At 45.0% G+C, this 13,395-nt stretch overlaps 7 protein-coding genes across 8 annotated transcripts; 4 read left to right on the top strand and 3 right to left on the bottom strand.

Moving 5' to 3' along the window:
- Nucleotides 1-106: 106 nt before the first annotated feature.
- Nucleotides 107-6,820, bottom strand: LOC111602142 (protein rigor mortis). The gene is made up of 9 exons (XM_023319091.2): nt 5,247-6,820; nt 4,874-5,186; nt 4,644-4,806; nt 4,423-4,576; nt 1,338-2,203; nt 1,112-1,277; nt 898-1,048; nt 580-837; nt 107-513 (listed from the first exon to the last, which is right to left on the bottom strand). Exons 1-9 carry the CDS (start codon nt 6,694-6,696, stop codon nt 333-335), a joined length of 3,702 nt encoding a protein of 1,233 aa, XP_023174859.2. The 5' UTR covers nt 6,697-6,820; the 3' UTR covers nt 107-332.
- LOC111602143 (cilia- and flagella-associated protein 206) lies at nt 2,478-4,429 on the top strand. The gene is made up of 3 exons (XM_023319092.2): nt 2,478-3,192; nt 3,260-3,609; nt 3,668-4,429. Exons 1-3 carry the CDS (start codon nt 2,550-2,552, stop codon nt 4,412-4,414), a joined length of 1,740 nt encoding a protein of 579 aa, XP_023174860.2. The 5' UTR covers nt 2,478-2,549; the 3' UTR covers nt 4,415-4,429.
- Nucleotides 6,821-6,898: 78 nt separating the features above from the next.
- Nucleotides 6,899-7,490, top strand: LOC111602148 (transcription factor MafG). Its single transcript, XM_023319097.2, has 2 exons — nt 6,899-7,037; nt 7,110-7,490. The coding sequence occupies exons 1-2, from the start codon at nt 7,005-7,007 to the stop codon at nt 7,473-7,475; spliced, it is 399 nt and encodes a 132-aa protein (XP_023174865.1). The 5' UTR covers nt 6,899-7,004; the 3' UTR covers nt 7,476-7,490.
- Nucleotides 7,491-7,654: 164 nt separating this feature from the next.
- LOC111602146 (mitochondrial inner membrane protease subunit 2) lies at nt 7,655-8,541 on the top strand. 2 transcript variants are annotated; one of them, XM_023319096.1, is made up of 3 exons: nt 7,655-7,721; nt 7,808-7,983; nt 8,045-8,541. In XM_023319096.1, the coding sequence occupies exons 2-3, from the start codon at nt 7,890-7,892 to the stop codon at nt 8,458-8,460; spliced, it is 510 nt and encodes a 169-aa protein (XP_023174864.1). In that variant the 5' UTR covers nt 7,655-7,721; nt 7,808-7,889; the 3' UTR covers nt 8,461-8,541. The 2 variants fall into 2 exon arrangements, with proteins under 2 accessions (XP_023174864.1, XP_023174863.1); XM_023319095.1 differs by having other exon boundaries at nt 7,683-7,983; nt 8,045-8,540.
- A 251-nt stretch (nt 8,542-8,792) lies between these two features.
- On the bottom strand, nt 8,793-9,587 carry LOC111602145 (yrdC domain-containing protein, mitochondrial). The gene has a single exon (XM_023319094.1). The coding sequence runs from the start codon at nt 9,570-9,572 to the stop codon at nt 8,832-8,834; it is 741 nt and encodes a 246-aa protein (XP_023174862.1). The 5' UTR covers nt 9,573-9,587; the 3' UTR covers nt 8,793-8,831.
- On the bottom strand, nt 9,558-10,125 carry LOC111602149 (DNA-directed RNA polymerase III subunit RPC10). The gene is made up of 2 exons (XM_023319098.2): nt 9,820-10,125; nt 9,558-9,763 (listed from the first exon to the last, which is right to left on the bottom strand). The coding sequence occupies exons 1-2, from the start codon at nt 9,958-9,960 to the stop codon at nt 9,578-9,580; spliced, it is 327 nt and encodes a 108-aa protein (XP_023174866.2). The 5' UTR covers nt 9,961-10,125; the 3' UTR covers nt 9,558-9,577.
- Nucleotides 10,126-10,220: 95 nt separating this feature from the next.
- On the top strand, nt 10,221-11,939 carry LOC111602144 (DNA methyltransferase 1-associated protein 1). The gene is made up of 4 exons (XM_023319093.2): nt 10,221-10,426; nt 10,483-10,872; nt 10,926-11,515; nt 11,585-11,939. Exons 1-4 carry the CDS (start codon nt 10,326-10,328, stop codon nt 11,803-11,805), a joined length of 1,302 nt encoding a protein of 433 aa, XP_023174861.1. The 5' UTR covers nt 10,221-10,325; the 3' UTR covers nt 11,806-11,939.
- The last annotated feature ends 1,456 nt before the right edge of the window (nt 11,940-13,395 follow it).

Raw genomic sequence — 13,395 nt, 5'->3', positions numbered from 1 at the left:
TAGCTAACGGGAAGGCAAACAAATGGGCCGAGCTGTCCATAAGAGAGTCTTTGGACCAAGGGCCCAGAAGTTGTTCTAATTAAAAAATAAAAGAGGCGCATTTCTTTTCAAATATTTCTTTTTATAACTGCGTTTTTCTGTGTGTTTGTTTGCCTTGGACATTTTGAATTGTGATTCGTATAAATTCATGTTTGGGGTTTCCATTTGGAAAACATTTTTGGTAAAAATAATTGATTGATCAATTAGTTTGGTTAATAAAAGCTTGAAGAAATATGAGCCATGTCTTCAATAAACAGTTGATGGTAGGTGTTTGTATTAGGCTAAATGTGAGCTCAGCCTGCCTCCTCAGCATCCTCGACTGGCTCCGCTTTGCCCGTTGGGTCCTCATCGAACATGGGCGGCAGCTGGCCGATGCGTTTGATCTGCTCCATTAGATCGGCTATTTCAGCGGTGCAATTGCGGAATTTGCGCAAGAACAAATAGCCACGCAGCATTTCATTGTCCAAGACGCAGCTGCAAGCAGAAAGCAGTAAAGGATTAAAGCTGAACTTAGCCCAAATGATCAATCTATAAGCTTACATAAGTGCCGCTGCGGCATAGTTGCCTGTCTTCTCCAGCTGTTCCAGCCATTTGTTTATAATTATCTTAATGATGGGATCTGTTGCGGCCAGATGGATGCGCGCATTTATCAATGCCTCCTTGAAATACTCATGCTTCAGCAGCATTTCAATGGCCTCTGTTTGCATATCAACAGCCAGCATATATGTCGCAGCATGCAAAATGTAACCCTGCTCCTCCATTTGCTGGGCATAGGCCTTGCAGCAAATCTGCCAGAAGCTGCAGTTGAGAATTAGCATTAGATGAATGGGAAAGAAGCAAAGGCCATGACCGACTTACACATAGGACACAGCGGGCGCCAAGGATACATGCCACTCGCTTAACGTTTTGTTCGCAATATGTTGCTCCAGTTCATCGCGTAATTTAAATGTCGTAACAGCCAGATTAAGTGGAGCAATATCCTTGTTGTTGGACTGCTTCAGATTGTTAACTGAAATGGATGAGAGTCAGCATTAGATATAAATATATATGGATAAGGTTCAATTTAACTAACGCTCTGTAGCAATTAGCTCCTTGGCCATAACTTTGGTGCTGAACAGCTTTGACATGAGCACCGCTTTGTCTATCTTGGCTGCATCCTCTGTGAGCACTATGGCCAGCTTCTCTAGAGCGTTCTTGTTAAGCTCCTTCTGAGCGAGGCACAGGCAGGTTCGGCTATGCTGTGAAGGGTAAAGAAGAGCATGAGTAAAATATTACAGATCAATGATCAAACTACTTACAGACAGAAAACTATTTGGCAAAGTTTGAGTTTCCAGCTGTTTGCATTTCTTGCACTCGACAGCATTTGTGTTTGTGCCTTTGGTTTGCAGACTTAGAGCTCCCATCATGGATTCAATTGGAGGCTGCTGCTGCTGCTGCTGTTCCTGTTCCTGTTCCAGCTCGACTGCCTGCTCATTGCATGCAGCTGTTTGATTGGCTCTACGCTTTTCGCGTCGTTGACGCTTCTTTTGGGCAGCGGTTAAAGCGGGTTGATTGGATTGTGTATTGGATTTGTAAGCCCAACGCAGCTTGCCCAGCGGATCCAACTTGGAGCGTATCTGTTTTTCATTGTTAGCCAGAGCCTCTTTGATGCTCACCAGCTCGAGTGAAAGTGTCTTGCCACTGCACATAATAATTAGCTCATCGGAGGGCAGAAAGAGGCCACACCACATGGGGCATTCGTATTTGATGATTAGCGGTGGCTGCTCCGGCTCCTTGGTGCTCCACATGCAAACCTTGCCCTCAATATGAAAGCTGAGCAACAAATGTGCATGCAAATTGCTCCACTTGACCGATGTAATGGATGCCATCGGATCGGTGTCCATAAATTTGTGCAGCTTGGTATAGTCACGCGTGAGCGGGTGCAACTCCAGCACATGAATCAAACGATCGTGACCCACCACAGCAAACACATTGGTCGCAACCGGACTGAAGGCTATATCTGTGACATAGCGCGCTAAGAGGACTGACCAAGGCAACTGACCCACCGCCCAGTCAGGTAAGCTAGGGTATAGTTTAAGACTACCATTATCGGTGCCAACCAGTAGCAAAGGTCCACGCACATTCAAATAACTGGGACGCTCGATATAGCGCAGCAGTATGGCCTCTGTAAAATGGAAAGAGAGCGAGGGAGATTCATGTAAATTCAATAAGATTTTTGTCAGAGAGAGAGAGAGAGTTGATTCAGCCAAACTGTGGAAGAGGGTAGGGCTAGAGAGGGCGCTTGAAGGAGATTCGGCAAGACCTTTGCAACTACAGTTGATGCCACAAGCTCAGTTTAGTTTGTGATTAAATTATCGATCAAAGTTGTTGCCAGGGACAACTTGTTTCCTTGTTTAAATAACAAAAACAAGGCAGAGAAATCAAGTCACATTTCATATTTACGTTCTAATGCGCGCACAAAAGTTAATAAATTAATAGTTGCAGTAGATTAACTAACAAACAATTGCAACATGTCGCATCCTCACCAGGAAAAGCTCGATGATATTTGCCAGAGCATTGTGTCGCAGCTAGAGGGGCGCGACGTCGAAGTGGATAGGAAATTTATAGATTTTGTGGTGCATCTGCTCGTTCGGGACATGCGCCTTGGGCTATTGAAAACAGATTTAAGCAAGCCAAGCTCATGCCACATCAAGACGTTCGTCGACAACATTATCAACGGCTATTTGGACAACACCAATACAACCATGGCCAATCTGCGTTTGTCCTGGATCATGAAGACAGGCCACGGCATCCAGTTGTCTTACGTGCGCGAGAAATACGAGAATGACTATCAGAATCAGCTCAAGCTGCTCATTGATGATATTCTGCAGTATCCAGAGACTTGCAGCAAAGTGCAGCTGGATCAATTATTTTCCAAAATGCAAGTCTTCATAGTGGCCACCAATCATCTAGGCTGTCCCAAAAACCATGTGCTCCTCAAGCTGGCCGCCATGGCATTGAATAGCGTCATCGGGCGCAGCGACCTACAGAACTATGTGCTCAAGAAGAAGTATCACAGGAAAGAGTATTTGCAACGTTTGGCTGACACTGTGGCTGGCATTGTCATCTACAACAACGACGGACCCGACGGCGATCGCGAAAATGTTCGAAATAGTGAGTAGAAACAGAGCTCTGAGCCACATTAATTCCATGCATCTGATCTACTCCATCATCTCTTTAGTAATTGGAGATTTGCATATGGCCCAAAGCAATACAAGTGCCGCCTTTGAGACAGCGCTGGAATATCTCAAGGAGCTGAGCACCAAGTGCCAGACTACGATTAGCGACCAGTTGCAGTTCGATTGCAAGAACGCGGTGCTCTACTACCGCATGTCGCTGGCTCAGATGGAGCGCGTCAATCAATTCACAATCACGTTTAATATGCTGATGCGATGCTTGGTCGCGCTGCAGACCAGCTATGAGCATACGGCGTATTTGGTGAGCGTGGAGACGGGTCGCTACGAATGTGTGGTGGCCAAGATCAACGCAACACTGTGCATGCGCAGCTCTATTGAATCGGAGCTGGTATTTGTAAGTAGTAGCGAGAGATCTGTGGTAGATCCTTGAAATACTTATCGTTCCATTGCAGCCACACTTCGTCTACCTGTCCAAGGTCTGGGCGAATCTCAACCAATATTTCAATCACATTGTCGAGTTGAACAAGCTGCGTGAGCGTCTCGAAGCCCAGGTCCCTACTCAGATGGTGGACCGCGCGAAGGAAACGATTTTGGAAATTCAGGAGCTGGGGAAACATCAACCTGCAATGCGCGAACGCACATTCGATCAGCTCATGGAAAGTTTGAAGCAGTATCAAACTGACGGCAACTTTTGCAGCCTCGCTCAGGCGGATATCAAAGAGTTTTGCGCTCTCGCGATGGCCTTGACAAATGGGCTACTTCTGCCAGCCAAGGTGCTGCGCAAGCTCTGCATGAATCTCGACATTAAGTTTGGTTTTCAAGACGAGACTTATGCTCGCATAGGTGAAATCTGGTTCGAACGTTTCATAACCGCTTTAAGACAGTCCATCTTCAACAATGCCAACTTGGCCTTACTGTTCAAATTGGACCATATTCTGATAGCCAAAGAGATGCTGCCAGCGCCCGTAGAGCGTCCGAAGACAAAGAATTTCAGAGGACAGACAGAAATGGTGATTACCAATGACTTGGCACCGGCCAATTGGATAAACGTGACTTGGAATGCCTGGGATTATCATCGAGAGACAATCCATCTGGCCGAGATACGCAAAAGACAGACGCGAGATGCCCAATCAAAGATCACCTATGGCAAACGCAATGCACAGAATCAAACATACAATGTACGCCATCATTTGCGTTAAGCATTCACCTGCATTTGGTTGTCGCGCCGCGTAGATGCCCACCACACGATTCACTATGAAGTAAATCATGTTATTCTGCCACATCAACGAATAGATCTCCTTCTTCTGCACGGGACGAAACGTTGTCTCTACTCGCATGCGCTCCACATCCAGTATGCCCACCTGCATGAAATTTATGTTTAATGTAGTTCTATATATGTAAATAAATAGTTCGTGGAATTTTACGCACAATGCCATCGAAGGTGCCATAGGCTAGCTGCAGGCAATCAGGACTCCAAGACAAGGAGTAGACGGCGCTGTTCACATGCACGCTCTTTATGGGTATGCAGCGCTCGGTCAATTTGGATATGTCGAATAGTGCAATGCGTTTGTCCGAGCAGCCCAAAGCAATTCTAGCAAGTTAACGGAGAAATGAGTTGACTTGGCCTACAGTAATACTACAATATTTAACGGACTCACTTATTCATATCATTGGGGCATTCGGCCATGGCGCGTACGCCGTAAGCTAGACAGCTAAAGACAGCGCTTACTTGTCCATTAAGAGGATTCAATAGAACCACACGACGGTTGCGCATATTTAACCAGATTTGCGGATATGCGGCGCTGGCCACGCATGAGAGAATATCCTGCTCGGAGCACTTGTGCAGTTGATCTCTGATGATGTTGTAGCGACGTGATTTGGCTTCATAGCTTACAGCCCAGAAATGCAATCGATGGCGGCTAAGGGAGACAATTGTGTGATCGTTGAGCCAGTGCAGCTGCATAGATTTGGCTGCAAGGAGAAGATCATGTGCTATATATCTCAGAGATAGCTATTCTCCTGCTCACTCACCTGAGATATTTGTCTTGCTATAGTTTTTGGCGCAATATTCACCCGTTTGCGTATTCCAAATCATAATAACATCGTTGTCATTAATGGTAGCCAAGACAATGTCTGGACGAGCTGGCAGCAGCTCGGTGGAGCAGTAGCTCAACGTATCTATGCTGGCTTGCTTGGCCAGTGGTTGGGAGTTGGTTTGCAGCTGCTGTAGCTGTGGGGATTCGGGTGCATCGTGCACCTCGGCTTGATGGTAAATGTGATGCAGCACCTCACGCTTGGGCTTGGAAGCTTCGCCGTCGACTATGACAGCGTCATCGCTAGACGAGCTAAACTGTATAACCTCCAGGCTGCCTTCGCTAGCGCTGTGAATAAGTTGCTGATCCTTTTCTGAATTGTGGCTGCTATCGCTGCGAGGACCAGTTGTTCCTGTTTGCTGGCAATCCTGCAGTGTAACCTCCACTTGAGGCTGATCTTTGGGACTCTGGCGATGAGCTGCTAGTTCCGCTTTCATAGTCTGACAGGCCTCCATGAAATCGAGGCCCACATTGTTGGCGGGCTTCTCGAGACCGACAAAATTGTCACAATCATCTGAGGATTTGCTTGTCAAACGTGGACGCACGCTAGCCGGAGCCCCGAACTCCGATTCCAAATGGTCGTAGTTGTATATATCGAACAGATCATCTGCCTCAGCTGCTTTTGACTTCAGAAGCGGCGCCTTGGCACTGCGCCACTGCTCAGGCTCTGCTTCCGCTTCTTCTTGATCATGCTCCAGCTCCTGCTCTGGTTGCAGGGACATTTCCCGCCAGGCCAGGCCACAAATGCTGGCATTCCGGCCATGTCCATTTAACTTATGCACTATGGTCATTTCATTTAAATTACAGATTAAAGTTGAACCAGCTGTAGTGCCCACAGCAAACAGATGCTCATTGTATGGCGAACAGCGGAGCACGCTTAAATTATGATTACGTTGCGATAAGAAGGTGGGACGTCGGAAGTAGCTGTTGGAAGCGACGCAGTAGATGACCAAACTGTTGGCATCCACCGATAATATGTTGCCATTGCATATATAGCTCATTAGCACATTCGACTGTGGATACATGCGTACATCGCGTGCCTCATGCTGATGCTGATGTGCCTTATGCCCGCTGATAGCCACGCCTAGTTCACAATCCCAGACGAACACGCTCCAATCCTCGGCAACAATGGCAAATTGTTTGCCATGAGCATTTGATAATATTTCTGACTTGTTTTGTTTACCCCAGAGAGGGCTGACATCAAGTCCACTTATGGTGATGCGCGTGGACATGGTTTTCACTTCTCGATCCTTCGCATCCACAGCCGGTATATAATTGATGCTTTTAAAGCCGGTGTACAGCAGCCCGCCATCGGGCGTTGCGACTGCAAGCGGCGTTTGTACGCAGATTGGCGTTGGTACATTATTTATAATTACTGCCGGTTTCATACTGATGCAATAAATTGAAAAAAAAAATGGAGAATTTTTCAGCAGATTTCACTTCTGCAACTGATGTTAAATTCTTCCTCCTTCCGTTTCGTCCTCACTAACTTTCCAGCACTTGTTATCAAAACTATTCTTAAAAGGATAGTGCGCTCTTTGGTATTTTTTTTGCAGCTTGAGTTTTTTAGAGTTTGTTGCTGTTGGGCACACTGTTTCTGATTACTGCTTTTACTGCGAATGGTAATACGCAAAAACATATACAAATTACGGAAATATTAAAAACTATTAACTGCAGGGGATTAAAAACATTGACTATGGATGCAAAACGTGAGAGAAAGTCATCTTTGGTAAGTGCACAAATGATTTAACCTTAGTTGCGTTGCTTTTCAGCTATAATAAACTTCCATTGCTTATGACAGGCTCCACTTTCGCCATGTCCAATACCAGATATAACTGATGATGAGCTGGTGACGATCTCGGTGCGTGATCTGAACCGAACGTTAAAGATGCGTGGACTCAATCGGGAGGAGATTGTGCGCATGAAACAACGACGTCGCACTCTGAAGAATCGGGGCTATGCGGCTAGTTGTCGAATTAAGCGCATAGAACAAAAGGACGAATTGGAAACGAAAAAATCATATGAATGGACGGAACTGGAGCAGATGCACGAAGACAATGAACAGATACGCCTGGATGTTGCCAACTGGAAAAACAAATATAAAGCTCTCCTACAATTTGCTATTCAAAACGATATACCTATTCCAAGCGAACTGGAGGGCTGTTGAGTTCAGCCAGTGGAGTAACATTAGATCTAATCACATTCCAGTATCAGTTCGAAAATGAAAATCAAAAAGAAACACCTGTAACCATAGTACAATAGCTGGAATTTGATTTGTAACACCCTCAAACTCAAATTAAATTTTAATAAACATTTGTATACGACAAAATCAGACACCCTGTTTGAAAAAAATCAAAGTGAATGTCAACGTATACTTGTGAATGTTGTAAATTGTAAGGAAACAGCTGTATACGTATGTATATTATTGTTATGTATTCATTTGAAAGACGCAACCTAAACTCATATATATGTATGTACATACATACTTACATGTGCTAGCGGTGCGACTTTTTTCACTTTACATATAAAAACGCAAACCTTCAAAAAGGCTACCCAGAACTAAACCCCAAACCATGCCGTCATGGCATTTCGTCGCTTTGGTAAATCCCTACTCTATGGCTTGCCACTAGGCATCACGTTCCTCGATTGTGTTGGATATGTGGCTAGAGTTGATGGTAAGTCTGCACTGAAAATCCCGATAAGAATGACTGTTTAATTGAGGCTTTTAACGTGTAGGCACTTCTATGCAACCCGCTCTTAATCCGGTGGCAGAAGAACGCGATTATGTATTCCTTTTGCGCTGGGGTATCCACAACAGTGTAGTGGAACGTGGCGATATAATCTCCCTAATATCACCCAAGGATCCTGGACAAAAGATAATCAAACGCGTTGTGGGCATGCAAGGAGATGTCGTATCCACTCTTGGTTACAAACATGAAATTGTTCGTGTACCCGATGGCCATTGCTGGGTTGAAGGTGATCACACGGGCTACTCTTTGGATAGCAACACTTTCGGTCCAGTTGCATTAGGTCTGATGTCCGCCCGGGCTGTAGCTATCGTTTGGCCACCGGAACGTTGGAGGATATTGAAGAATGAGTTGCCCCGACGAAGGCGACCCGTACAGGTGGCCAAAGCCAACTACTACAACTAGGCACAAAGACTGAAAAAGACAAAGCTGTTGGTAGCCACTAAGTAGTCACATACATACATACACTGTTTGTACATATATATATATTTTACTATCGGTTTTGTGTTCAATTGGTATCATTCTGTTACGCGAAAAAATTGTTTCAAAATTTTTAATGCTAAATGACTATTAAAGTAGATACCATTATATTTAACACAAAGTAGTACTTGGTCACACTTTTTATGTGCTTACTGTGAATTCGAACTAACAAATAGCTGGATTTCTAGCACAAGCATTAGTGTGACTAATGGAATAATGGGTACTATATATTCGTTACTTTTAGTGATCACCGATTTTGTTCCCAATTTATTGTTATAATAATAATTAGAATTTATTTAAATTAAATGATTGACATAGCCAAATTCGTGCAATACTGATAGTGTCTGCTTAAGAGCCACTCCAGAGCGCACGATCTGATAGCATCCCGGCTTGGCCAGGTCAATAACTGTAGAGGCCAGACGTCGCTCCTCCGTTTGTCCAATGCGACCGGCATCAAAGATAGCGCCCAGCTGTGGCCAAAGCGCATGGAATTCATTGATTTCCAGACTGCTTGGTGCACTAGACCGATTTGCACTGGTCAACGCCAAGGGTTGCTCTTGCCAACTAGCACACAGATTCCGTATGAATTGGAAGTCGGGTATCCGTATGCCAATTTTGCTGGTGCTTGGATTTAAGAACCGATTACTCAGATGCGCCGTACGCTCGACGATGATGGTCAGGGGCCCCGGAAGCAGCCGAGTTAGCAGCTCGTCACTCAAGTGGCTCGCCTGACCATAGCGACGCAGTGCAGCAATATCGTTCACGCAAATGGCCACCGGTTTGTGTTCATCTCTTCCTTTGATTTCGTAGAGACGCTGTATGGCCTGCTCGTTGTTGGCATCGCAGGCCAGACCATAAACTGTATCTGTGGGCAACGCAATCACCTTGCCCTGTTGCAGGCATTGCTCCGCCAGCTTTAAGGCATTCAGCGATTCGGCAGAACAAATGGGGGGTACCTCAAGCTGTTGCTTATGCATGCTGCTGCTGTTGCGAGTCCCTTGGAGTCGTCTTAGTAGCAGCTTTTGTAAATAGCGCATTAGTCCTAATCCCTCCAATTGTGTCCGCACTGATGATTACAGCACTTGTAGAAAGTGGTCATAGGCTCATCCGCCGATCGTGTTTGTATTTGCATAAAATAGGCGCGCTTGTGTGAGCAGGCTGGGCATTCAGCATCCGTGGAATCAACGTTCTCCCAAGCTGCAACGCCGCCCAAAACGTGATCAACTTCCTAGAAAAAAAATGAAATTAGAACAAAATTGCATCATTCGGTTTTTGTCAACTAACCTTCAGACGAGGATAGGTTTTGGTTGTTATCTTGCGCTTGATTTTCGATATGAATGGGCACGTGTTGCACGTGAATCTGTGGCTGGAGGTATCTTCTTCAATAATTAATATATTGCCGCAAGACGGGCAGAAAAACAACATAGCGAAATGCGAGCACGTTTAACAATCAACTGTTAAGTTACCAGATCTGGCTTGCCCGGCTAAAAGAATTATCGATTAAAGCTGTAACCAACACTGATATACGTAAGCCGTCGTATATAAAATGAGTGAGTTCCACGTTGTTTTTTTCGTAAATCTAAGCAATATGTTAATAGATAAATGATAACAAACATGAGAACATTTGAGCGAAAACTGGCTTGATAATCAGTTATCGAATTGGCAACTGTTAACTTAACAGAGCTATCGATATATCTTGGTGAAAAAACGTTGATCAACACCGACCAGCAGAGGTACACAAAACAAGCGAATTTAATAAATATTGAATCAAATTGTAAATTAAAAGCAAGATGTCGGCTGATGTACGTGATATTTTGGACATTGAGCGAGCTAATACGCCCGAAATAACCAGGGACTCATTCCTTGCAACAAAAAAGCGTAATTTTGAGCGGTAATTGGAAGCATGCAATGCTTTTTGTTCGCTTCTCTAAGTTAATTTATTTGCAGTACAAAACATGCTTCCCGGCGTCCGGAAGGAATGCACCGCGAGGTCTTCGCGCTGCTGTATACAGACAAGAAGGATGCACCGCCTTTGCTGCCGACAGACACTGCACTGGGCATCGGGGCGGGTTATAAACAAAACAAAGCTCGGCTGGGCATGAAAAAGGTGCGCAAATGGGAATGGGCGCCTTTCTCGAACCCCGCTCGTAACGATGCTGCAGTCTTTCATCATTGGAAGCGTGTTAGCGATGACTCCACAGACTATCCGTTTGCCAAATTCAATAAGCAATTGGAGATACCCACATACACAATGACCGAGTATAACGCACACTTGCGCAACAATATTCAAAACTGGAGCAAAGTGCAGACGGATCATCTGTTTGATTTGGCCAGACGGTGAGAGGAATAGTTTATCCTCTATCAATTTATACTCATTCTTACCTCTGCAGATTCGATTTACGCTTTATTGTTATGGCGGATCGTTGGAATCGCCAACAACATGGCATCAAAACTGTGGAGGAGCTTAAGGAACGATACTATGAAGTAATATCGCTGTTGGCTAAGGCCAAGAATCAGTCCGTTGAAAAGAAAACATTCGTATACGATGGCGAGCATGAGCGTCGTCGCAAGGAACAACTGGAGAAGCTCTTTAAGCGCACAACGCAACAGGTAGAAGAGGAGCAAATGCTGATCAACGAAATGAAGAAAATCGAGGCGCGCAAAAAGGAACGCGAACGCAAAACACAAGATCTACAAAAACTCATCTCTCAAGCAGATCAACAAAACGAGCATACGACCAATACGCCAAGCACACGCAAATACGAAAAGAAACTGCACAAAAAGAAGGTGCATCATCAGCCGCGACCCTCTAAAGTAGATTCGGTGGTAAATGCCATCGAAATTGGCAGCAGCGGCATCAAATTTGCCGATCTACGCGGCTCTGGTGTATCGCTGCGTTCGCAAAAGATGAAATTGCCCGCAAATATAGGACAGCGTAAGGTGAAAGCGCTCGAACAGGCCATACAAGAGTTCAAAGTTGGTAAGCTACGAAAATATTGCTGAAGCAAAGTAAGAGACATTTGTTGTAACTGACCAAACTTATTTACAGATCCTGCTCCACCGCCCACAGAGGATATATGCACCTCCTTTAATGAGCTGCGTTCGGATATGGTCTTGCTTTGCGAACTGCGCACAGCTCTTTCCACCTGCATCTATGAAATGGAGAGCTTAAAGCATCAGTACGAGGCTGCCTGTCCAGGCAAGACGCTCAATATACCGCCCTCCTTGGTGCCCATAAAGAGCGAAACCCTGGAGCCCAATGCAAACTAGACAGGCAGCGAATCACGGAAGATAATACGCACGTCTTACTAATCAGCGCAAGAACAACAGTAACAACAATTGCACTTAACCCGTTTGCCACTCGCTATATTTGTGCATGTGCGCTACTCCCAGTCTAGTTAGTAGAATAAATAGAAAAAAAAAAAAAACAAAAAGAAAAAAGAAAATTGTGTTTTGCAGCGATCACAGATCACACATATGTGTGTATATATATATATATATATATATATAAATATGTGAAAATCAAATAGCCAACGGTCAAATGGAGTGTGAGAACTTTTTTCTTGCTGCCGCTAGCTGTGATTTATTTACCTCTTTTCATCTTTCCAGACGCTCTTGGCCTTAGTTTTCTTCTCTTAAAACTATTTGGGTTACGCTGGCCTCGCCAAATATGGCTGGCATGCAATGGCAATCGGCAAACGCAATGTGGATATGTACAATTGAATGACTGGCCGGCCCGTTGGCTGATGCTGCTGCTGCAGCTGCTGCTACTGCTGTTGAACGCTTGACTTAGTTGTTGCTGCTACTCTTGGCCTGGTGGGTGTTGTCGTTGACTGCTGCTTGATATAGCCTGCTAGCTGTTGCTGCTGTTGCTGTTGATGGCTCTAGCTGCTGCTTGATATTTGTTGACTGATGCTGTTTGATGTTGCTGATGCTGTTGCTAATGCTGTTGCTGTTGCTTCTTGCCGGGCGGGAGTTGTTGCTGACTGCAGTTGGTCTTTGATATAGTCTGCTGACTGATGTTGCTGCTGAAGTGAGTTGCTGCTGTTCTTGATGTTGCTGATGTTCCCGCTGCTGTTGTTGCTGCTGGCCGATGTAGCTGTTGCTGCTTAATGTTGCTGCTTCTTAAATTTGCTTCTGCTTCTGCTTAATACTATCTGTTGTTGTTGTTGCTAGCTGCTGCTGCCCACACACAGTCGTACCTGGTCGTAGACTGGTCATTCAATGAATCTGTTTGAGTCAGCAGCCGTAGCCGAAGCAGCGAGCGACTTCTATATTTGTGAATGAAGTACAAAACGAAGTCATGCCGATTCGGGAAATGGGGAATCGGGTTTTGTTTAGCTGCAGCAGAGCTCAGTCGAGTTTTAGTCGTCGGCGCGTTTAGTTCAGCTGACAGCTGCGGCGTTAACTCTGTAACTGTGTGTGTCTTGGATGTTGTTGTTGGTGTTTGTGTTAATGTAAATAAACGTGTGTGTTCAGTGCAAAGTTCGTTGCTTCAGTCATTCGTTGCGTTTTGCACAGAAGCAACAACGTGAAGTAAATGCAAATGCTAAGGCCAAATGTAAATTGCAGAATTTTTGAATGGCCGTCGGCAATAGCTGTTGAGTATCCTGAAGGCAGTCAGGCAAACAAAACGTCTTTGCATCCGTTTCCGGCTCTTTGTGCGCTCGTCTTTTATGAATGAAATGCTGGCGCGTCATGTCCCTGTCCCTGTCAACTAACAGACCCATTGTTATTGTTACCTAGAAAGAGAGAACAAGTGAAAGAGAGAGAGAGGGCGAGTGACAAAAACCCTAACCAAGTGCAGCGTAAAGATCTTTATCGCATTTTGCCTTCTGGAGCAGCAAGACAAGACAGCCA

Source organism: Drosophila hydei, unplaced genomic scaffold (genome assembly GCF_003285905.1).
Source record: "Drosophila hydei strain 15085-1641.00,03,60 unplaced genomic scaffold, DhydRS2 tig00008125-arrow-arrow-pilon, whole genome shotgun sequence".
Taxonomy (NCBI): domain Eukaryota; kingdom Metazoa; phylum Arthropoda; class Insecta; order Diptera; family Drosophilidae; genus Drosophila; species Drosophila hydei.
This window is presented reverse-complemented; position numbering and strand designations above follow the sequence as displayed.